The 24291-nt window shown below is 39.6% G+C and overlaps 1 protein-coding gene across 5 annotated transcripts in view; it reads left to right on the top strand.

Moving 5' to 3' along the window:
* The first annotated feature begins 5265 nt into the window (after window positions 1-5265).
* Window positions 5266-24291, top strand: part of dnm2b (dynamin 2b) — a 28914-nt gene continuing 9888 nt past the window's right edge. For 2 of the 5 annotated variants that reach the window (XM_038307368.1, XM_038307367.1), the window contains exons 1-13: window positions 5267-5715; window positions 9005-9078; window positions 9999-10148; window positions 10240-10443; window positions 10803-10901; window positions 12382-12542; window positions 13416-13558; window positions 13642-13777; window positions 13865-13932; window positions 16042-16180; window positions 20872-20958; window positions 21062-21132; window positions 22576-22630. In XM_038307368.1, coding sequence (XP_038163296.1) covers window positions 5555-5715; window positions 9005-9078; window positions 9999-10148; window positions 10240-10443; window positions 10803-10901; window positions 12382-12542; window positions 13416-13558; window positions 13642-13777; window positions 13865-13932; window positions 16042-16180; window positions 20872-20958; window positions 21062-21132; window positions 22576-22630 — 1548 coding nt within the window. In that variant the 5' untranslated portion in view covers window positions 5267-5554. Of the gene's footprint in view, window positions 5716-9004; window positions 9079-9998; window positions 10149-10239; window positions 10444-10802; window positions 10902-12381; window positions 12543-13415; window positions 13559-13641; window positions 13778-13864; window positions 13933-16041; window positions 16181-19027; window positions 19167-20871; window positions 20959-21061; window positions 21133-22575; window positions 22631-24291 lie in introns of all 5 variants that reach the window. The other 3 variants (XM_038307369.1, XM_038307366.1, XM_038307365.1) reach the window with 3 other exon arrangements.

The raw sequence follows: 24291 nt of genomic DNA on the forward strand, positions 1-24291 counted from the left end.
CAAGACATTTAAATGCAAATTGAATTGTTCACTGAGGCTGCAAATTGAATTGTCTATCTTGTTTCCCCTTCCTTTAGCGCAGCACTCAGCTGTGTAACTAGGGAATGCCCTGACTTTAATAAATTGTAATGCGAAAGCTGAGACCGGCAGAGTGGGTTAGAGATTGTAACTGCACAGTCTCTTTGTACTCTCCTCGCGAGTAAAAAAAATTCTGACTCTGTGTCTTTCTTTCCTTGTTTTACAGTGCTTTAGGTGTTTGAACCTGTAGGGTTTTGCACATTTTCTGTTAGTCCAATAAACCTCAATTCAATACTGAAATATTACTGTGTAATATAAATGGAGTATCGATATCGAGTCCATGAGAATTATAAGATGTAGACAGCTTTTTTTTTTTTTTTTTTTTTCAGTGTCCTGTCTGGCAAGGTGGCAATAAGAATAATTGTCTTGATGCCAAAAGGAGCCCAACAGATTTTACTTTCACAAGTGTAGCGGTATGGCAATTGCCATACTGCTCCACTTGTTTCATGCATATAAATTGCTTTATTATAATTATGCAGGGAGTTTTACAGTTTATATGGACACTGCAATGTAAGTAGAGCAGAAAAACAGAAGAAGAAAAAGGAAAAAAATTTTCAGTCTGCTTCATCACCTGTAACGAGATGAAAAAAGAACAGCACAACCGAAAGACATGGTACGAGATATACAATAAAGCAACACCTTGAAACTATTGCTAAAGTAATATTATTAAGTCTGACATGTACTCTGTGTTACCTGAAGATATGAATGTGGGGTTTCTGTTTGGAAGTGAATCTCTAAGTACCTGAAGCCTAGCACCTGTAGTTGTTTGTGAGGGTGAACTTGTGCATGTAAAGTTTTAACCATAGAAAAAATGCTCAATAGTGGTTGTGGAGAGCTGAAGAGGCACACCCCCCAGAGCCGGGAGACCCAAAGCCCCAAGCGCCCAAAGGGACCCCAAGAGCGAAGGCACCAAGGAGGGGCCAGCCCCGGAAATCAGACCCCCACCAAGGGAGGAGGAGAGACAGCCACGAAGAAGCCACCGCCATGCCGGCGCCGGCCACCCTGAAGTAGGGCCGGGCACCGAACACCGGCCCCCCCACAGCACCGACCGAAACGCCCCAGCCCCACAGAGCACCGAAACACGCCCCGACCCCAGGGCACCAAGCCCCGGCGACCGGCCGCAACACCCACCGCGACCGCACCACCCAGGAAAAACACACAGGCGGCCCCGCCTGCGGCCAGGGCCAATGCGCATCCGCCGCGAACCAGCCGCGAGCGCCGCGGGACCCCCCCAAAACGCCCCCCTGGCCAAAAGCGCAGCCCCACCCCACCAAGACTGATGCCAACAGCGCGCACTGCAACACAAAGCGCACAGAATCAACCCAAGAGCAGAAAAGCCGCACTGCGCAAAACCGCAAGAAGAGCAGACCGCAGTCGGTGCAAAACCCCCCCACCCCCACCCACCCCCAGCAGCCCGAGGGGCAGCACAAAGCCAGAGCGGAGCAAACCACGGCGCTCCCCCACCGGACGAAGCTAAAGCAGCACAGCCACGTCCGCCGCCCCCGCCCCGCAGCCTGCACCAGGCCCCGACACACGGCCAGAGCAGCTCCGCCACCCTGGCCCCCCGACGCGCGCCGGCCAGAGCCACTCCAACCCCCACCCGCTCCGCAGCCACACCCGCCGCGATCAGCGGGAAAAAAGCAGCTCCACCATGCCTCCAAGAGGGAAAACCCACCCGAATAACCAATCAGCGCAGCCAGCCCGTCCACACCGGCCCCCCAACACCACCCCCGCCGGAGCCGCCCGGACCCCCACCCAGCAGGCCCGACCGCCCCCCGAGAAAACAGACATCCCAATCCCCGAAAAAAAAAAAAAAAAAAAAAAAAAAAAAAAAGGAGCCCCCACAATGCGACAGTGGACACCTGACACCGACCCGCCCGCAACCGCTCCCCCCCACCGAGGAAGAAAAAAAATTTAAAAAATAAATAAATAAGTAAATAAATTTATTTATTAATAAATTAATAATTACAATTAAAAGATGTGTAAGATGTAGACAGCTTTTTAAATTATATAACTAGGCCTATACCCAAATTCCAAAAGTCTAGATATACATTTCAGCAATTAAGACCATAATTATATTTTATCAACAGTAATATTTCATAAGTGTCATAAGAATGACTTCAATTGACTCTTTTTTGCTCTTTTAGTTCTTGATATTGACAACATATTCCTCCCCTACGTTTCAGGTCAGGTACCAGACATTTCCAGATATCTCATAGTTTTTACATACTGAAGAAAATATATATAAATCAATACAAGTTGTACAAACAGGGTTCCTCCATCCATCCATCCATCCATTTTCCTCCGCTTATCCGAAAAACAAAAACAAAAAACAAAAACAGGGTTCCTGTGGATCCTTAAAATGTCTTAAAAGTAATTGAATTCTTTAATATAAAAATAAGGCCTTAATTGGTATTAAAATGTCTTAAATCAGTCTCTCATAGGTCTTAAAATTGTCACCAAGTCATAAATAAGATTTCATTTTTGTAATTCATATCAAAAAGTAAAATAATTCACGATAATTTTTGGATATTTACCTAATGGCTTCGCTGTAACCATTAATAGTTCCATCCTGACAGCAGAACCAATAAAAAAAACAACAACATTGCAAACAGACCTTAGAGTGATGCGCCAATAACTTTTTATCTGGATAATGTCGGGAAGTGTAAATTCATTGAAAATTGGCTATCCAGCCAAGAGTTTTCTGCACGGCTAAAAACAGTACCGAAAAATGTATAAGGGGAATGGCGTATTTTGAGCAAGAAGTCATTCAAGCTCGGCACGATGGGAATCAAAGGTGTGGAGTCAGACATCTGACAGCAGCAGCTATATTTCTCAGTTCTGTTCCATCATTGTCTCTGCAAGGCCTCTACAGCACCTCCAATGTCACAAAAAGCACCAGTAGCACTAAATCTCCGGATAATGTTTGGTGGTTCACCTACAATGAAAGCAGAGCTATTATGGACTTTGAGTCGGGATCAAAACAAAGTTTATGAATTCCATTCATTAGTTGTTAAAATTAGGGCTGCAACAACGAATCGATAAAATCGATAAAAATCGACTTTTAAAAGCGTTGGCAACGAATTTACTCATCGATTAGTTGTGTCGCGCGATTAATGCGTCATCCGCCGCCGCCGCCGTCATCACATCCACTTGACTGAAACTGGGGGAGAGAAAAAAATATGGCGGAGCGAGTCAGCGCCGCAGTTGCAGTGTTGCCAACTCAGCGACTTTTCAGACCCCTCCAGCGACTATTTTTCAAAAAAGCGACTAGCGACAAATCTGGCGACTTTTTTACGGTGTCACTGGCGGCTTTTGGAGACTCTTACGTGAAAGCATGTATCGTTCCTACTCTGCTGTGGGGCACCTCCCCCATCCCAACCCCGTTCTCCCTCTCCCACAGGAGTCCCTCTCAGCGCTGCAGTCAGAGCCGCAGGATTTTAGTGAGGAGTTTATCCTCAGCGTCCAGACTGAAAATGAAGCGCGCATGCGCCGGGATTGACGGTGCAAATTGATCACAATAATTAAAATAGCCTGCGCTTTGTAAAGTGAAAAAAGTCGTAACATGCAACTTTTGTAAAAACAAATGAACATGGCACGGAAGCACCACTGTTATGACGCAGCACCTGAAAAGAAAACACGTTGGAGCCTTCAATGGCAGTGAAGAGAGCTGATCAGCAGGATGAGCGACCATGTTTGTTTTGTTTTAAAGTGGGGAAACATAACGTTAGTTTCTCAGGTAGCTCATCTGATGCTTTCCTTACCGTGTTAGTAGGTTACAGACAGTGATAAGGTTGGCTACTTATTTTACTTTTAATTTCATTTGAATTAGCTTAAGCAGCGTTTATATTTTCTTTATAAATAAATTAACTTGCAAATTATGAGGGCAAGGCTTTTAAAGTTTAAATCTTCTGGCAAAGATAAAGTAAAGAAGATCCTGCAATTTATGGAAGTAAAGCAGAATAAAATCCAGCAAGATCAGTAATATGTCAATTAATTATATGCCACATTCCCATGTAAATATCTGTCTTTGGAGGATGTGTTTTTTACCACCCCTAGTTCTCTCATTTTTATTCCAAATACAATTTATAATTTGAATCACAGGGCTATTTTTATCTCTATGGTTAAATATTTTCTCAAGTAGCATCTTTAACTGCTATACTTTCCTGTCTTAAAAGGCAGAATTCTTCTAGTCTAAAAAAAACTCATTTGTTGAAATGGGGGGACCTATTGTTTGAACCCCTTAGGTGCTTTTAAAAACAAAAATGTCTTTTTTTGCGCTTTATGAAACAAAGTAACCTATATTTTGTGGATGTACAGCTACATTTCTCATGTAAGTTTGCGTAGTTTTAACACAAACATTTATTTTTCATATTGCACCAGTACAGTTAATGAGCAACCTGTACTTGTGTGCTTGTTTGTTCTGTCTAAAATGTTTATTTTGGAATAAAGAGGTTAATATAAAAAATATTTTTTGTCCGATTCATCGATTAATCGAAAAAATAATCGGCCGATTCATTGATTTTTAAAATAATCGTTAGTTGCAGCCCTAGTTAAAATATATATCTGTTATTAGCGTGTTTTAGCTTTCTTCTTATATGGTAAGTTTTTAAAGATTGTAAACATTTCTACTGGAACAGAAAGTAATGGTGTATGTCAGAGGTCTTCAACAGGGGGTCCTTGACCACCAGGGGGTCCACAGAGGTACTGCATGGGGGTTGTGAAAGTTTAGGTTGATTAGACTTTTCTTTAAATACACATTAACATGAATTAAACACACTCTAGTAAACATACAGATAAATGGAGGCAGAAGATGTCTTTCAGTCATCAATGCACACATTCAGCGACACACAGGAGCTCTTTCAAGCTGGGCACCGTTTCATTCACAACACCTGCCCCATCAACCAGGAATCAGAATCAGAAATACTTTAATAAACCCAGGGGGAAATTACTTTTATTACCATATTCCATCTGTAATAGAGTGACTATAGGACCAGTTTGATAGAACATAATTTTATGAAATATATATAATTAGGGGGTCCCCACTCCATCTCACCATCAGTTTGGGGGTCCTTGGCCTTGACAACGTTGAAGACCAGAACGACCATATAAATTTACGTAAACGTACGTCAGGGATGACGGACGTGTCATCTGTCCAATGATTGGTCGGAGTGACCTTGAAGGCGGAGCCACGAGCTGCCGTGGAGGCTGGGAGTCTGCTGACCGGATGGTGACAGAAGTTTTTACTGATAGTCGGCTACTTTCACCATGCTTTAACTCTTAACCCTAACAGATTCATGACTTTACCATTTTTTTTTAACTGTGTCTTTATGAATTAGTTTTTAAAAAGTAACGGCTGTAGGCCCCGGAGCCATCTGGAAACTTTTCCCTCTTTTCCCTTTGGAAGAGTAATCCCAAAAAAGCAAACCAGCGAGTTGTCTGGGATAAAGCCCACAGGGCTCAGCGAGGCGCCGCTATGGGAAACCGGGGGATGGAAGACCTCATTCCCCTCATCAACAAGCTTCAGGACGCCTTCAGCTCCATCGGCCAGAGCTGCAACTTGGACCTGCCGCAGATAGCGGTGGTGGGCGGGCAGAGCGCAGGGAAGAGCTCGGTGTTGGAAAATTTCGTTGGAAGGTCCGTAAACTCCGGTTTTCCGTTTTAATTCTTCGTTTATAACATTCAGCTACTGTTGGTTTGTTTTTAAACATTTCCAAACTTCAATGCTAGAAAAAAAATCCCCTATTAAACTCTTGGCTGTCGGTTCCTCCCAGTTTCTAACGTTTTTCCCCCCTTAAGCTACTTCTTTCCATTCTGGAGCTATTCACAGTTCTTTCCTGCGTAGTTAACGTATAAATACATACATTGATCAGGCAACGGTTAATCTGCCAAATTACCGTAAAACCCGTTCACATTTGACTTTAATAATGGAAGTCTTTGATCAGAAAAGTCAAAAATGACCTCATGTGTGTGTGAGTGATCTAATGAAGGCAGTGAGGGGGCCCCTATCAACCATATCCTGTCAAACATTCACAAAGCCTGCTTTATCATCAAACTGCCTGGCAGTAAACACAGACCTCACGTCACATAGGTCACTGTTTGAATTTCAGGGGTGTGGCACTAAAAGGTCAGTTTGTAGATTTGCTGAGGTCATTGCCAGATAACAGCTTATCATACACTCCCTCAAATAGAAACTGCTGAGAAGTCTTGTGTTTATGCTTTAGGCTGATTAAAGAAACCAGAAACAAAAACATGAACCAGAACTTTGTAGTAAAGACCCTTTTTTGGAGAGTCAGAAGTGGAAATGATGACAAATCTATAATTATTGCAGAAATGAATGTTTTTAATCGGATGTTAATAGATGGGTCAGCAGGAGGTTTGTTAACCTTAACTAGACTGTGGTGTCTAATAGTGAAAGTGGATGAGGCAGCCATGTCTCCAGTCTTTTTCCCAAAACGCCTTTTGTTTCTGAGCTTCACAGCAGCCACACAGGGACACAGTGGAGGCATTGATGTGTCTTCGCCCGGGTCGTCAGTCATGTCACCAGCTGCGCTGTCATGTGTTTATGACACACTAGGTACCAAATACCCACAAAGATTCTAGCTGTTCCCATGTTTGGTAATCATGTAGGGACGTAATTGCTGGCCTCTGAGATCAGTGTGTTTGTTTTTTAGTGAGAAGCTCTGGGATCCTGACCGGTCCAGATTGCTGTTCTCCTTCTTTATCGTTTAAAGAGCCTCACAGATGTATTCATACCTCTTTGAGTTTTCTGAATAAACCTAAATGAACTTATAAGTATATTACGTTGCGCACACATCCATGTGTAATTGTGAAGCAGAAGGAAAATTATGGTTTTCAATATTTGTTAGAAATAAGATGACAGTGTGGCGAGCATTTATATTCGGCTGGTCAGGGTCGATTCTTTATAGGACTACATTTTTTTTCCAGTCACAGCTTGAACTTTTTAGAGGTCTCTACCAGCTTTTTAGACAGAAACGTTCAGTCAGATTGGACAAAGAGCTTTTGTGGAGATTGTTTTTTATGTCTTGCTGCAGATTTTCAATTGAATTTAGGTCAAAGAATTTAACTAAGTCGTTCCTCTACATAGATATGCTTTGATCTGTCATCCAGTGGGGTTTTATCTAAGCAGGTTATTTCCATTTGTTTGCTGTGTCCCTAAATGGTCTGGGGACAACCTATGCATAGTAATTCTTGGGTTCCTTCATGCCACTCTTCTTTAAAGGACAGATTTGTGGAAGCTAATAGACAACAGATTATCCCTCCTGAGCTGAGATTTCTGTAACTCCTCCAAAGTAACTGTACACCAATTCACTGTACACTATTTCACTGTCACTGATCAATGCGCTCCCTCCTGTACTGTATGTTTTAGACAGATGGACATTTCTCAGCAGAGTTGCTGTTGTGCTAAAATCCTGTTTTGAACACTCCTCCAATAAACGTTAATGCCTTGAAATATGGTTTTATAACCCAACTCAAAAACTGTCCTCGTAATCTTTTTGTTCCTTTTCCTTATCCTCAGACCTTCTGAGGACAGCTGAGTTTACTCTTAGATTAAAAAACAAAAAAACATAGGTGAACATTTTTTTTTACTGGTTTGTGATAGTAAGACAACGAAAAAGATAAAAACTAATGGTCATAAATATTTTTGCATCTCACTGCACTCATTTACTTTCTTTTCTACCATAAAAGAACAATCCATAGAGTAACTTAACTCACCTAACAGACATTTTAAATGTTAAAGTATTATGCCATCAAATGAAATAGGTTAAAGAAAAAATGTGTCTATTGGTGAAAAGATATACGAAATGATTTAAAGCCGACCAGCCATTGATCCACTCATCAGTCCATCCACTTGTTGTTAAGTCTGCATAATAGCGTTGTCCAAAAAAAATCATTGTGAAATTGTTCAGAAAGGGCCTTTTTGTATGATTTAGTATATCAGCGACCAAATGATCTGGCATAAGTGACAGGAGTAGAGATGAGGAAACAGGATGGGATTCACGGTTGTGCAACATCCTCACTGCTCAGTCAGCACTGAACGTTAGGAGTAGCGGTAACATATGCATCCAGTAATGACCTCAGTGCATGTATGAAGGATTCTCTAATTGCTCCGGTTGCCTTCTTTAGAATAAAACCCTGTTGACCCGGCAGTAAGACAGACAGAAAAACAAACATATTCTCCTCGCCTGGAGAGATGTGAGCCCAGTGACCTGGAAATGATCAGAACTGTATTGAGCAGAAGTTTCCATTCTGATGAGCATGTGCACAGTGAATAGGGGTAATGCTTCAGTTCAGTTTATATACTGTTAGTTATCAGCTATTGTCCTGTTAGAGCACTTCAGAAAATAAGAAACACAGTTCCAGCTCATATGTAGTCGTACAGAATCTGACTGGTCCTCATTTAGGTTACATCCATTTGATTCATTCTAGTCATTCCAGATGCCTTCACGATCAGATCCCATTACATGCGGTTCAGTTCATGTCAAATATTGCAAGGTAAAGTCAGAGCTTGTTGATGCTTTTATGCAGATGAGTAAAAACTTCTTGTCTCTAGAAGCCCATTAGGTAGGAGGACAGAAAGCCCTATTGACCAATATTAACTCTTGGACAGACTCCATCCAGGAAAGAGACACAGTTAAACCCAACGACACTGAGCCAGTGGTACTTTCTATGTTCAGAAAAAAGAAAGTTCAAAAAGTTCATAATAAGAACGATTTTGCAATGGTTTCTATCAGAGGAACCAGGTATTGGTATCCTTTATGTAAAATAACTAAACATAAAACCCAGTAAGCTAACTAAATGTTTAGATCTAATGTTTCCGTCAAAAAGAAGGGATTGATTTGTGAATATTATACTGTAGTTTTTGTTTTCTGAAATGAAATATCTGTTTGATTTTGGCTGACAGGGACTTTTTACCCCGGGGATCTGGCATCGTCACCCGCCGTCCTCTCATCCTCCAGCTGGTTAACAGCAAAGCAGGTAAAGCTTTGTCATTTCACAAAACTTTAGATTTACCTCCTTCCTGATTTACCATTTAAATCCTGAATATATCATTTCATTGGTTTAACACTCCTTTGAACTGCTTGCTTTATATTTTGAGCTGTTTTCAACTAAGCAGGGAAATTCTTTTCATCTGGAGCCTGGAAGCAGTGAATAATCAGATTTATTGTTTTATTTTCTAACCATAAAACAACATTGGCATCTTAGGCTTTATTATTTTGATAATACTTGCCTTTGTAGGGGTGTCAAATTTTGATCCTATTTGACCCAAATTTATAAAAACATCCGAGAGGTTTTAAATTTAATATGTCAAAATATCTTGTTTCTTTGTTCTTATTTAAAAATTTTTGCATTTGTTATTAAATAATTTTTTTTCCATATATGTTTAAGTTGTTTTTTTAATGCAGCATTTCTTTTAGTAAGCTTTAATTTCTATTGTACATATTTTTATTTGGTATGATATCCTCTTTTTAAAACAAAATTAAAAGAATATATATTTGAGGCTTTCCAATGTCCTTCAAGAACAATAGATTTTTTTTTTATTAAACCTATTATAACATAAAAATTGACCAAAGTATTATTGATCATGGAACAGTCCTAAATAAGTGAGTTATTTCTAAAGATATTTAGAAACATTTCGGATTTTTAGGAAACTTTTTCTTCTTTTTCCTTTATGTAAGGTTTTAAAAAGTGAGATATTTTTAAAGTGGTCAGCTCAGGTTTCATTTGGATTTACATGCACGGGGATCGTCTGGCTGAAAAGGAAGATGAAATAAACTGATTTTTTTTTTTTTACTGATTTTCCCATGCCAGCTGTTCTAAATATCTTCCTCTGTTTTTCATTTAAGTTTATTTTCTATCGGTCATTCACATTTATGCTCACCACCTTATTTTTTCAGAGTATGCAGAGTTCCTTCACTGTAAGGGACGCAAGTTTGTGGACTTTGAGGAGGTCCGTATGGAGATTGAAGCAGAGACGGACCGGCTCACCGGATCCAACAAAGGGATCTCCTCCATCCCCATAAACCTCCGTGTCTACTCCCCTAACGGTACTACAGCCACTCATTAAATCAGCTGTTTGGTTTCGTTGGACTCCCTCTGATTGGTTTCATTCTCCATTTCTTCTCTCCTTTTCCTCAGTGTTGAACCTGACCCTAATCGACCTGCCTGGGATGACCAAAGTGGCCGTAGGTGACCAGCCTGTGGACATCGAGCACCAGATCAGAGACATGCTGCTGCAGTTCATCACCAAGGAGAGCTGCCTCATCCTGGCCGTCACTCCAGCCAACACCGACCTGGCTAACTCTGATGCTCTCAAGATCGCCAAGGAGGTGGACCCCCAGGGTGAGGGGGTCCTTTCGTGAAATAAAAGCCGTAACTTGTTTTAGTACTGAAGAAAATGAATGAGTTTCTGAGTTCCTCCCTTCCTCTCTTCTCTTTGCCTCACTAATGAAGCTGGAGTGTCATTTCCATTAACAGTTGAATTATTAAAAGATTTTCCAGGCAGCAAAGAGGAAGCAGTTATTGGTAAAATTAGTTAATGATCTGCGTTTTTATCTCTCTTTCTTTCAAGCACTTTTATCAATTTAAATGTTTATCAAAGGATCAGCAGTATGTCGTTTGCATCCTGATCACATGCTTAAAGCTAAAATGAGCTCTAGGTGTGAATTATAGGACCAACATTGTGCTCCTTTTGTTTTTAGGGCTGAGAACCATCGGGGTGATCACAAAGCTGGACCTGATGGATGAGGGGACGGATGCACGAGACATCCTGGAAAACAAACTGCTGCCACTTCGCAGAGGTAACACAGCACACATGGGATTCTCTCTCCAAACCGTCACAGGATGATAAATGGTTTCTCTGAGAAAAAATAGTTGTTTCATAAGAAAACAAAGTTATTTGACTTGTGTTTATTTATCATTAAACGTTGGTGAAAAGCCTATAGGGTATAATCTATAAGCCTGATGCATTATAGCTGTTTACAATCTTAACCGTCTCCAAAATCTTTCACTGTTATGATTCCTAGGTAGAAATAATGATATGACCCAATTATCTGAATAATAGCAGCTTTTGCAACTTCAGATAATGATATAGTTATCCAATATTACAACAACAACCAGGCTAAGGTTTAATGGCCTTGTGTTGTTCAGATAAAGTAAAAAAAAAACAACAACTAATATAATCAAAATAGTAGCCTTTTTACAGTATTATCTCAGCCTGAGTTCCCCTGTCTCCTGTATGTTGCCCCGGCAACACTAAGGGGCTGGTGTACTTTATCCTCTCAATTAATCCTCTGTTCCCCTTTTAAAAGATTTATTGGCCTATATTACCAGAAGTAAAACTACTAAATGTTAACAAAAGGTTGATCCAGACAGGGACCGCAGAAACTAGTGAGAACAACAGACGTGACTTCAGAAGGACAGTTAATCACTAAAGAAATATACGATACTAAATTACCAGAAGGTCAGAAACTGGACTGATCTGCTGCATTTAAAGATACACAATTCTTGTTTACTCTTTAACATAAGACCTTTTTTGTTTGAAATCGTTTTCATTCTCAACAGATGCTAAATTAAATGACCGTATACTTGGTTTTGCCCTGGTTATATTTTTCTGGTTATGTTTATTGAAAAAAGTTTCTAAATCTGATTTTTTGAGTTTCCATATCAACTTTTTTGTGTCATGACAAACCCCACATTTTTTTAGTTTTACTGACAAAAAAAAAAGAACTACCTCAACAAAACACTTTTTGTAATCACAGTCAGTTAATCATATAATCCTACACACAGCTCTGAGCTGCTGCTTACCTTGAATATTCATCCATTTATCAAATATATTTTAGCAACTGGCTAGTGATTAATTCATATGCAGGCTGTTAAAACTTTAACAAACTTTGTGGGGCAATAATTCTTTCATCTTCTACTCCTTTAATTTTTTTCACCTTAGCGATTTTTGTGAAATTCAAACATTTCACCTAAAGTGATTTCCCAAATAGCTACTTTTACTCTTAGCATTCTTTTTGAATACACACCCAGATTTTTGAGTTTGATAGACCTGTGTGAGAGCTGGTCAATCATCTGCTTCCATTTAGTTTTGAACTGAAGTAGATATGAAATGTCTTTCATGTTAATTTGATTGTATTGTCCTAATACATTTTTTTTTCTATAAAACTCTTTCATTTTGATTTTAAGCAGATATGGTAAATTTTACTTGTGAGTTAAATGTAAATTGCTCTGTGACTGTAAAAACTCTAAGGTTTCCTTATTTGTATTAATCATCAGGTTATATCGGGGTGGTTAACCGTAGCCAGAAGGACATAGATGGAAAGAAAGACATCCGTGCTGCTTTGGCTGCTGAGAGAAAGTTCTTTCTGTCGCATCCCGCATACCGACACATCGCAGAACGTATGGGGACCCCACACCTGCAGAAGACCCTAAATCAGGTCAGATCCTCTTCTGACATGAGCATGAAGGCATTACATTCTCTACGTCCCCCCCCCCACAAAATACAGTGCAGGTGTTAGAGTTGAGACAGAACAACAGCACCACCTGCTGTTTGGTTCTGTACCTGCTGTCAGTGTTGTTTTATCCTTAGTTTTGACTGCAGGGATGCGTTGGGTTAAAAACATTGTATGCTGTTAATTTGGAATGTTTGGAGAAGTTCACTTGTTAAAAATTATATTGTCATAAAATATAAGTCCCATTTCTTATATAAAATAATGAATTCTGAATTATCTTCAGAGCAAGGATCTAAATTTATGAAGAAAAAGGAGCAAAAGTTACATATTTGACCCATTTTGTTGGAGTGTGTGTGTGTGTGTGTGTGGGGGGGGGGGGGGGGGGGGGGTTCTTCAAACTCTATATGCATTTTTATAGTTTTAATTATCAAACATAACATTATATTGGTCTGTTCAAGGCTTTAAACTTCAGTCGCTAATATACAATACCCAAGTTAAATGATTCTCAATTTATTCATATCATCATGTGACAGTTTCACCATTGTTAGAAGCATTACCTCATAGCTATCCATCTTTCACACAGCCACTGGAAACAGAAATGTAGTTCAGTCCAACTGCAGGTGACCAGGAGATCAGGATATTTCCACGCCATGTGCTGGTCCTCATGGGAAATGTGGTCTTCCATCAGGCAAAACAATACAACTTTTTTCCTCTGAGGGGAGCCAAAATCGACCAGAACTCCTTTAATAAACTAACTCCAGAAGAATTTTTTTTGTTCCTTTGTTTTTTTTAATCTAGCACACGAAAATAGTGCCTGTAAATGTGAAATAACCATCTGTTCCACTGCTTCCTGTTCAGCAACTCACCAACCACATACGTGACACGTTGCCGGGGTTACGCAGCAAGCTGCAGAGCCAGATGCTGTCACTGGAGAAAGAAGTGGAGGAGTACAAGAACTTTCGGCCTGACGACCCGACACGCAAGACCAAGGCTCTGCTCCAGTTCGTATTTTTGTATCCTGACAGTTTGATATGAAAATAACATGTTCTAATCCAATAATTACACTCATTATATGGATCTACAGGATGGTGCAGCAGTTTGGTGTGGACTTTGAGAAATGTATTGAAGGGTCTGGAGACCAGGTGGACACCTCCAACCTGTCTGGTGGAGCAAAGATTAACCGAATCTTTCATGAACGCTTTCCCTTCGAGCTGGTGAAGGTAAGCTGCTGCTGATTGAGCTTTTGGAGCCTTAAGTTGGATGAAGAAGAAAAAGCTCTTTGAAATCAAATAAGCTTTTTGTCTTAGATGGAGTTTGATGAGAAAGAGCTACGGAAAGAAATCAGTTATGCCATCAAGAACATCCATGGAGTCAGGCAAGTTCAACCTCCAGCATGCCAAGAAACAAAAACCTCCTTTTCTTTACATTTCTACCGTTCTGTCTGTGCTCCATTTTATATGATTCTTTTTTTTTCAGTTTTCTTTTAACCTTTGGTCATTTTTTAAAACCTCATATCCAGAAATGTTTTTTTCTAGTGCAAACTCCATCATCCATCCATTTTCTGTCACGTTTATCCCAAGCAGGATTAATGGAAACTCAAAACTTGAAATTTGCTAATTTATTAGAAAATCTGTGTAAAAAAAAAAAATAAAAAAAATAAAATAAAATAAAGGGGAGTTTTAAGGAGTTAAATACCAACTTCATTATATTTAGACATCTCAAATAAGTGTTAATGTAAAACAGGAAATTCCTACCATGATAAATTTCTACCTATTAGCCATTTTATCCCTTCCTAGTTTCTTTAGCTGCTTGTAACATTAGGTTGCCAAAAGGGGGCGCTGAGGCACAACCCTCTTTAAAGCTGCAGGGAAAAAAGGACAGATACAGTGGCCATACATTTTAAACATTAATTGTTAGATTGGTTCAGTCTGCACTGTCTCTGACTTTGGGGGTTTTAAAGTTTCTTTTCCATTTTTTGGTTCGTTTGTTGTTAGTTTTGTTGCTTGGGCTAAAAAAAAAACTGCTTTCTAAACAGAAAGGAGCGATGGCTGAATGATTATATACGTCTATTTTCAAAAGTTTGGCCACCATGTGACTACCTGCTGGTCTTAGAGATTCTCCTTGGGCAGAGAGCTGCACTGGTGTTTAGTGAGAGCTGTTTGTGACTTTCCTCAACTGAAATTAATCCAGGATACCATTTGGTCAAATTTACTGTTATCTACTCAGAGCACAAAGACACTGGCAGGAATGTCCCTCAAACATCAGGCTCATGCTGCAGCCTGAAGTGACCCAAATCTGATTTTTTTTGGCCCAATGCGACCTGGATCTGATCATTTCATGGCTGTTTGAACAACACAGATACGATTTTTTCCAATCCGACCCAGGCCACTTGCCTATCCGATCGGGCTTGATTATCAAAGACTTTCTTACTAAGTTTGATTCTGGATGCTTCAGATACTTGTTGATTTCTTCTAGATAAAGTTTACTTTAGGACAAATTTAAGAAGAAAATGCCTCTTTAATAAGTGGGTCCCATTGTCCTGAAGGCAATATTTTCACTTCATTAAATATGACTGTACAGAGGTGAAGTAGTTAAAGCCTCAACTAGATTCTCTTGACACATAAGATAAAGCTTAACAGATGAAAAACACACATGTGGGCCCTCTTCTGGATGAAATTTATTGTTTTCGATGAAGATACTGTACTCCTAAAGGCTGGTTTATACTCAGAAACCAGGTCATCTGCATGTGTGTCGCAGTGAACGCAGATGTGCCTCCGTCCCTTCCGCAGAAACTCTGCTGCACCTCTCCAAAATTGTAGGTGACTGCAGACAGGAGGCCACTGGTTGGTCAAATCTAAATCCGCTCAACACTATGCGTATTTCCTGTTTGCTATTTCACTGGATTGTTTTGTTTGTATGGCCTCCATTGTGCAAAACGACTCGTAACGTTGGACCAACTAGAAGAGCCCGGCGCGTTGGGACCCTTTTTCCACCTGGTTCGTCTTCCCCCACTTCCTCACCGCCTCGCCCGTATCTAGACCCACAGCCAGTTCCAGATTGTCCCTCTTGCGTTGTGAGGTGGAATAACAGAGTGCAGACCACGCTTTAATATTGGGCATAAATTAAAAATATCTGCAACACGCTCACTGCGGCACACTGCTGCGGGGAGTAAAACCAGCCCTTTAGATTTCCCAAACTAGGCTCTGATATTTGCACTCTCACATTTCAGGATTAACCACGTACATCGCATTACTACTGCTGATTATAATGTAAACAAAATGTCCAGATAAAAAAAAAAAAGCTTTTCTGGAAATGAGGTTTTAACCCTCTAAAAACCTGTCTGCCACATGGTTGCTTGAATCCAGGTTCTCCTTCTCCTCCTCATTATTATTTGTCTCACAGTGTCTGTCCGCTCATGTCTTCCTGGTCTGTGGTTTTTATTTTCTGCATATGTGTCCATGTATCTTATGTGTATGTCCTTCAGGACAGGCCTGTTCACTCCAGACATGGCGTTTGAAGCCATAGTGAAAAAGCAGATCATTAAACTGAAAGAGCCCTGTCTGAAATGCATCGACCTGGTCATCCAGGAGCTCATCAACACAGTCAGACAGTGCACTAATAAGGTATCACTGCATGGCCGCCTGTCAGACTGTCATGCCAGTGCATAGCTAGTGCAGCCAGGAGCTACACCAGTCAAATACTATTGTGTGAGGGGTTTATTTTGTATTTTTGGATGTTGTTTTTCTTGGATTGGAAACACCTGCTGAAAAATGCAGGATGTATCAACTTTAAGCCTTGAGATGTCTGTTAGCTTTTTAGTTCAAGGTTTCCGTAGTTTATTTTAGCTTGATTTTTCACGTAACTTCTAAACCGTTCCATAATATTTGCTGGTCTTAATCTGACTGTAAAATTTCAGCCTCATTCAACTTCTATGGCGCAGATTAACTTATTATCAGTGGAAGGTTCTGTAAAAACACCCAACTTTGCTGTAGAAAAAAAAAGGCCATAGTATGGTTGAAAATCTTCCAAAAAGACTCATGACCACCTCTGTCACTGGTCAAACAAAGCAGGGTTTGAACCTTTAAGCTGCAAAAGGGATGAAAATAAGATGGAGAAGAATCACTGAACCTACAATTTGAGACAGGAAATCTGCTTTTATTGAGCAGGGGTTCAACAATCTAAACAAGCCTTTTACCTCAAACAATTATTATTGATCTTACATTGCTTTTTGTGTCTCTACTTCTGTCTCCTTGAACTCCAGTCGGCCTCGGCAGATGGCCGCTCACACTGAGCCTGGTTCTGCTGGAGGTTTCTTCCTGTTAAAAGGGAGTTTTTCCTCTCCACTGTCGCTACAAGCATGCTTAGTGTGAGGGATTGTATTTGAGTCAATGAGTCAATGCAATCAACTGGTTTCCTTAGATAGAAAACTTTGTATCAATTTGACTGTATGATCTGGTTGAACTGTAAAGTGCCTTGAGATGACATGTGTTGTGAATTTGGCGCTATAGAAATAAACTGAATTGAATTGAACATTGGAGAAATTTACCTCTGCATTTAACCCATTCCCTTGGGGAGCAGTGGGCTGCCATCATGGGGTGGCCGGGGAGCAGTGTGAAGTTAAGGGTCTTGTTCAGAGACCCAGAGTGGCAGTCTGTGGGTTCTTTCCAACCAGGCAATAGCACACCAGACTCCAGTCATCTCATCAAGTCATCATGTTCAGACTGGACTCACTTGATGAGATGACTGCAGTCTGCTCTGCTATTGCTTGGTTGGAAAGAAAACCTGCAGCCACACGGCCCTTTCTGGAACCAGTTCGATACCCCTGCTTTAGAGCATGTAAAAAGAATTTCATGTTCAGTGGTCCAAATCGGATTCTAGATAAAGTCAGAGATCTCCAACATTGACAATGACAATGATAAGCAAACTGATTGTATTTAAAGTGGCTGCTACTGACAAACAAAAGGACTCAGTGTGATTTGGAATCACAATTTTAAGCACTAAGCTTGACTGGGGACCATAATGTGCAAAATCAGTTTATCTTTTCATTTCTTAAAAAACAAGTTGTCTTTTTATAACAGGAAAAAAACAAACAAAATGAATACATAAATTAAATACTGAAATGAGATCAAACTTATAGATAATTAGAGATAAACTAGTGTGGAGAATATCTGTCTCCTGCATAAACATAGAGACCTATAATTATTTTCCCAAATTTTATTTATTTTTTTCCTGTAATTTTGTTTGTTTCCTGACCTCAAGCGACCTCCTGATCTTTCATGTTCTTAATGTTTGCCATTTAAGCAGTCCAATAAAGAAATAACCCCAATCTTAAATTTCCCCTTCAGTAACATGCAGCACAACGTTTGTATTAAATTAAAAGCATACATATTCCCTAGTTGAGGAGCAGCCATTTTTGCTGAATAAAAACTTAGTGTTTGCGTCACATCATGTTGATGCTAGATGAGAACATGGCCTTAGATCCTGCTGGGTGCTCAGCTTAAATTAATTTTTAATGCTCATCATAGATTTCACTTCATCAAAGGAAGTTTACAGCATTTAGATACAGAGAATGAGTTCATTCTGAAGGAATATTAATAAATATGGTTATGATGAGTTTATCAAGCCTGCCACTCTTAGTGATTCCTGATCTGGATGTTGGGAACTGACGCATTCAAAGAGAAACATTTTACCAGTCCTCACTTCTTCATTCAAGATAAATCCCTCCTGCTTGACACTGACGCCAAAATACTCCTAAACTTACTGCATCCTTCTTTTGTACGGTCCTCATTTTAACTCATTACAGTGAGAAAACTTACTGGCTGTCAGAAAATTACCTCAAGCTGGGTTTTTCAGTAGGAGTCACAGTTCTGTTGGACCATTCTGTCTGTGGAGGGGGTTATGCATCCTGGCTGGACTGCAGTGCACTGGAATGCTGCCTCTTAGATGCTGCGTGCGTAGAAGCAGATGTTTAAATGTTTCTGTGCAGGTTTATTGCAAAACAAGCTGCAGGGCTGACTTAGGATAGGCTTGAAAATAAAAACATATATATATACACAGCCATCTTGTTTTGGAGATTTGCTTTTCCTTTTAGTTTCATTAATTACTAGCTCTCTATATGTGGAGCACTGAGAAATATTTCAAATCACACAACGTCTTCTGTTTTCTTTTCAATGACACAAACTTCTTTTCTTTTTTTTTTATTTTCATAGGTAGCTGTTCTCAAAAACCACCCAAAGAACCTGCAGCTTGTTTTTGTCCTGAACACGCAGAGCTAACCTAATAACTGTTTTTATTTCTCTTCACATGCTTCAACTCTTTTTTTCCTGCACTATCCCACCCAACTATTTTTTTCCTACCATCACTTTCTTTTTTCCCCCCTCCCTTCTACTCTGTTTCATGCTATATATTGCCCTATTCCTTTTTCCCCCCTCCAATACTGGAACTCCAACTCTCATGATGCCTCACTACAGGACAGGTCTCTTCACCCCAGATTTGGCTTTTGAGGCCATAGTGAAAAAGCAGGTCATTAAGCTGAAAGACCCCTGTCTGAAATGCGTAGACCTGGTCGTCACCGAGCTTGTCACCCTGATCAGGAAGTGCTCGGAGAAGGTAAATGTGAACCATCGCAGGAACGAAAGTGAGACGCAGAGAGTCCAACTGACTAACCAGCCACTGTCGTTGTCACTGATCAGTTCCTTTCACCACTGCTTCAAGGCTTCACTCAACAACTGCTGCTGCGTCCCTCTTTGTTGACCCTCAATGATGAATCCAATAATGAACCCCCTTAAATGCAGCCCGTCACAACACTGATCAGTGTTTTAACAAGTCCTCACTCCCACAATTAGCCCACTGTCAAAAAAATCTCACAAACAAATTTAGAACCCCCCCCCCCCCCCCCCACTCACACAAACACACCCTCCTCAGTCCTCATGTCTTTCTGATCTCTCACCTTCCTCCTGATTCGTTGAGACTCACATCAGCTGAACGTGAACGTATTGGTGCATGCAGCTCACTCATATCTGTGTCTGAACCTTCTTTAAAACTCACTGTTGGGAGTTATGCAGGCACTTCCCTCAGCGTGTTCACAGCAGGTCTGCAGCCTGGGATTACAGTGCTTTGGAAAGTGTTCCAGACCCTTCAAGGGTCACCAATTTAGTCCAGTTACAAATGCAAACTTCAGTGCACTTTTTGGGGATTTTATTTGATAGAAAGACACAAAGTAAAGTATAATTATGAGGGGAAGAAATCTTTTTTTCAGATTGATTGACAAATGTAAAATGTGGAAAACACATTATGTAACCTGCTAAGATAGAACCATCCATCTGTCGGAGTAACAGTGCAGCAAGGAGAGCTTTAATCAGAGAGAAGACTGAGAGGTCTATGGTGCCTTTGGAAATGGTGCTGAGAAAGAAAAACCATTGGAGAAGGAAAGCCATAAAAGGGGGGGGCTCGAGTGCAAAGTGTAGCATAGCGGTTGATCTGTCTTCTCACATACTCCTAAAAGCATCTTTCTAATGTTTTTATGCCCAACCTTTGGAGTTTTTCCTTTCTTTTCTTTGTCTGATTATTGTGAATAAAGGCTAGTTTTGTCTAACATGAAAAACTAACGCTGGATGCACCATTTTTACCATAAAACATGGTGGCGGCAGCATTATGCCATGGGGGAAGGTTTCTTCAAGAGGGACGGGAAAAGTCAAAGTGGATGAGAAGATGGATTAAGATAATTTGGAGAGAAATCTGGAAGAAATCCTGAGGTTCACCTCCAACAGGATTAGGACTGCACAATTTTAAATGTATGGTGGAGGATTGTCGCAAATTTTTGATAAGGCCCGCCCTCTTCACTTTAAAAAAATGCACATGCACGTCCCTGTACCCACTCCCAAGAGGGAAAGCCTATTAAACGCGTGCAAGAACGTGTACGAGCCCATTTCTCCTCATTTTAGAGCAGTGCTGTGAAATTTCTCCAAATACCATGGCAAACTTTACCTGTCAAATAGAAACTTTGCTACCGAGGCATCAGTGGGAAGCCCAACCTGTGCTTTTGGTGGGACACCATTAATAATTTTCCTCCCACTTAGCCACATCTTTGTATTTTTTTATCAAATCCCCATAAAACACATTGAAGTTTGTTGTAATTTTACAAAATGTTCGGAAAAATAATAAAGTTCAAGGTATCTACTGACCTTTTTAAGGCACTGTAGAGGCTCCTCACAGTTAGTTACCTGTTGGCAGTTGGGCGGCCTGTATTTACTTGCATCAGTCTGCATTCTGCTTTGGGTTTTTGTGCTTTTCTTCACATGTGGGATGTTCACAGTTGGACTCATACCCTCGACTTAGAGAAGAGACAGAGAGAATTGTGACCACTCACATCCGAGAGAGAGACAACAAAACCAAAGAAAAGGTTTGTGTTTTCTTTAGCAGCACTGAGAGTTGTAGCATCTGGGAATAACACAGATTCACTTTAATTTGCAGATTCATCTAATGTGTCACACTTTGGCCCTCAGGTGCTGCTGCTGATTGACATCGAGCTCTCCTACATCAACACCAACCATGAGGACTTCATTGGATTTGCAAAGTAAGCTCTGGGTTGGTGCTTTGCTGCCAGTTAGGTTTTTCCCTCATCTATTAAGTAAAAAAAAACAATGTTAATTACAATAAGGGCTAAAAGATGTAAAAGTTAAAATAATGTTAGGATTACTCTTTCTCATCCATGCATGTGCTTGTTGAATCCTAATATTACCTACCTGTTAGGTGTTAAGGCTAATGTTTTGAATGTTTAAGTACTAAGGTTTGGTTTTGAGGAATTTACAATAAGGCTAAATTAGTTTTAGACAACTACTGGAACGATGGTTGTTATATGTCCAAACAACTAGTCCATAATGCAAAGTAGAAGGAAAAATAAAACTATTTTGATAAAAATATGTTTCAAAACGTATTTTTTGAACAAGAAATCAGCAACATTTAGTCGTAGTTATATCTAGACCGGGCAAAAAACCAGACTAGCAATGTTGTGATTGATGTTACATCTGGAATTAGCGGCTCAACTAGCTGCAAAGAACAGAGCAGCTATTTACCAACCTCTTCAAGTTTCATCACCAGCAGTAGAAATACCAACGTGTGTATGACTGTGATGGTGCAATGTATCAGAATATATAAAGACTGCAGACGGAACATAATGCATATAATGTGATCCTTATCTTATTTTGTTCTTATATCTTTTTTTACATTGTTTGTATGGGAAGGGTGTACTTTTACTATGTTGGTTGTAATTTTACAAATTTTATTTATTTTATTCTGTGTGATATAATGCTATATTTTATTTTTCTTTCTTCTGTAAACGGTTCCACTGCAAGAAAATAATTTCCCGCAAGGGATTAATAAAGTAATTCTAATTCAAACATTGGTTGAGATACAGTTTGAATCACAGATAGCCTCAGCTTCAGTTTAATCTAGGCCTGTAATGTCTATAGACATAAATAAACAGCATAATTTTGTGACTTGAGGTTACACTGCACATGCAGTACTTGAGTTATAAATCTTAAAAATGCACAAAAATAAAGTATAGCCATCTGCCAGTCACGCTCTGTTAGGATCAGGGGACTATTATTATAAATAAGTATTCATACTTTCAGTAACTTGGAGTACAAACACCAAATTGCAATAAATGAAAAAGATCAAGTTAGTTAAATAGTTTGAGTGTAGAATAACACCAAATATTGTGAGGTGGTTTAGAAAAAAATGATTATGCTGTTGATGCACTAGGAAGGCAAGGCAGGTTTATTTGTATAGCACAATTCAATACAGCGATTATTCAGTAAAAGCAAGTAAAGCTAAAAAAGAAATGCTAAAAGCAGGTAGTAACGCAATTAACCAGGCAATGATGTTAAACTCTAGTGATGTTTGCTTTACTGTGTAATGTTTAGATGTTTTTTGTGGAGTCTTTAGACTTGTGTGTGAAAATAATGTGAATCCAGTAAATGTCTCTTTGTTTTTAAACTATTGAATGTCTCTCCTGCAGTGCCCAGCAGAGGACGGCTGCTAACACCACCAAGAAGAGAGCCATGCCTAACCAGGTGAACAGACTCACTGTGTTTGCTGCCTTCACATCATTACAGTTAATTACTTCTGCTCTTATTGTTGATATCTCAATACTGTTATCTGGGCCCCCATTGGTTCTTCCTTCCTTTTTTCCCCCTTTTTTACCACTAATGGTAAGGTTCTTGTAAGCACCTTGCCCTACGGTTCCTCTTTAGGTAGGTGGGGGAGTCACTGTTTACACGGGCCGTGAATGACGATAAATGTTTTTTTTTTTTTTGCTGTGACACAGAGAAGAGGGAAGTGAGAATCTGACAGATTTATGAGAACTCACAAGTTAGATTTTAGTGTCAACAAGTGACATCACAGCTTCTCCGTGATGCTATTTTGGGTTTACTGTTTTAAGGATGTGGATGTGTTTCTATTTTTAGAAGATTAACGAAATAGGAGGGGATACGGGCGAGCTATGAAAAATTCTTGCTGATTTACAAGCAGCAGGACATGGGATTTCCCGGTAAAGCAACATTTGATGAAATTCTGACCAATCATGAGGTTGGAGAAATTTTCCTCTGATCCGTATAAAAAAAAAAAGCTAAAAATAAACCATTTTTTTATTTTACAGTTTAGATTCCTGTGGTTAATGTTTTATTGAAGAAGCATATAGACATTTTCCAACTCTGGAACCCAACTATAGCAGAACAGCTACCGCACTGGCAAAAAAAACTGGAAAACTTCTTAAATTAAGTGTATTTATCCTTAATTTTTGCAGGTAATTGAGATAGTTTGCCAATGGAATGAGCATTTTTACTCTTAAAATAAGACAATTAGATAAAATGCATTTGAAATAAGACAATGCAATTGTGTTTTCTTCTTTTAAGTGTAAATTTTCTCGTTCCATTGGCAAAATGTCTTTTTTACCTCCTAAATCCAAGAAAAAATTACTTATCTAGATTTCGATTTTATCCAGTGTGGCAAACTGATAAACGGCCTGCAAATGAAATATAATTCTTCTTTTTTTTCCATTTCAATACATACTCTTCAAGTTCACATATTAAAATAGAAACAACAGCAAATAGAAAGGATACAAATTGAAAGTATAACATAGGAGTAGCAGACTCAGAGCAAAACATTAAAAGCTGAAACAACCATCCATTCTTTCAAAGGTATGTTTAAATTGTATGATTTAAATGAAGCTGTACAGATTCAGCTCCTGTTGTAGTTTATTCATAATTTCCTTGTTATTTCACCTCTCTGAGGCACAGATCTGTCGCAGTATTTGGCAAGATTGCAGAGATTCTCTCGGGATACAGAGAAATGGGGAGCTGAAGCAGCCAATACAGTCTCTTTTTCCCTGTTCTTTTAACCCCAATGGTTAGGGTAACACAGCTTTATTAAATCAACAGAACCATGTCTATAGCCTACAACATTTTTACAGTCCTTGTTCGTGGAAATCAGCTGATTATTTAAAATGTTCTGAGTAAATATGAGCACACAGCTTGAAGGCTAAGTATTTGAGATCCTGAAAGAATAACTCTTGATCAGATCTGGATATCTGTAGGAATAATTGTTCTGGATTTTAATGATCAAGCTTGACGTATTGCTGCCGCAGATATAAAATTATATAAAAAATATATATATAAAATGAGGATAATCCACTTGCACAGAAACATCTCTACTGCTCTGTGAAGACTCAAGCAGA

This window comes from Cyprinodon tularosa, unplaced genomic scaffold (genome assembly GCF_016077235.1).
Source record: "Cyprinodon tularosa strain WSP-4 unplaced genomic scaffold, ASM1607723v1 ctg608, whole genome shotgun sequence".
Taxonomy (NCBI): domain Eukaryota; kingdom Metazoa; phylum Chordata; class Actinopteri; order Cyprinodontiformes; family Cyprinodontidae; genus Cyprinodon; species Cyprinodon tularosa.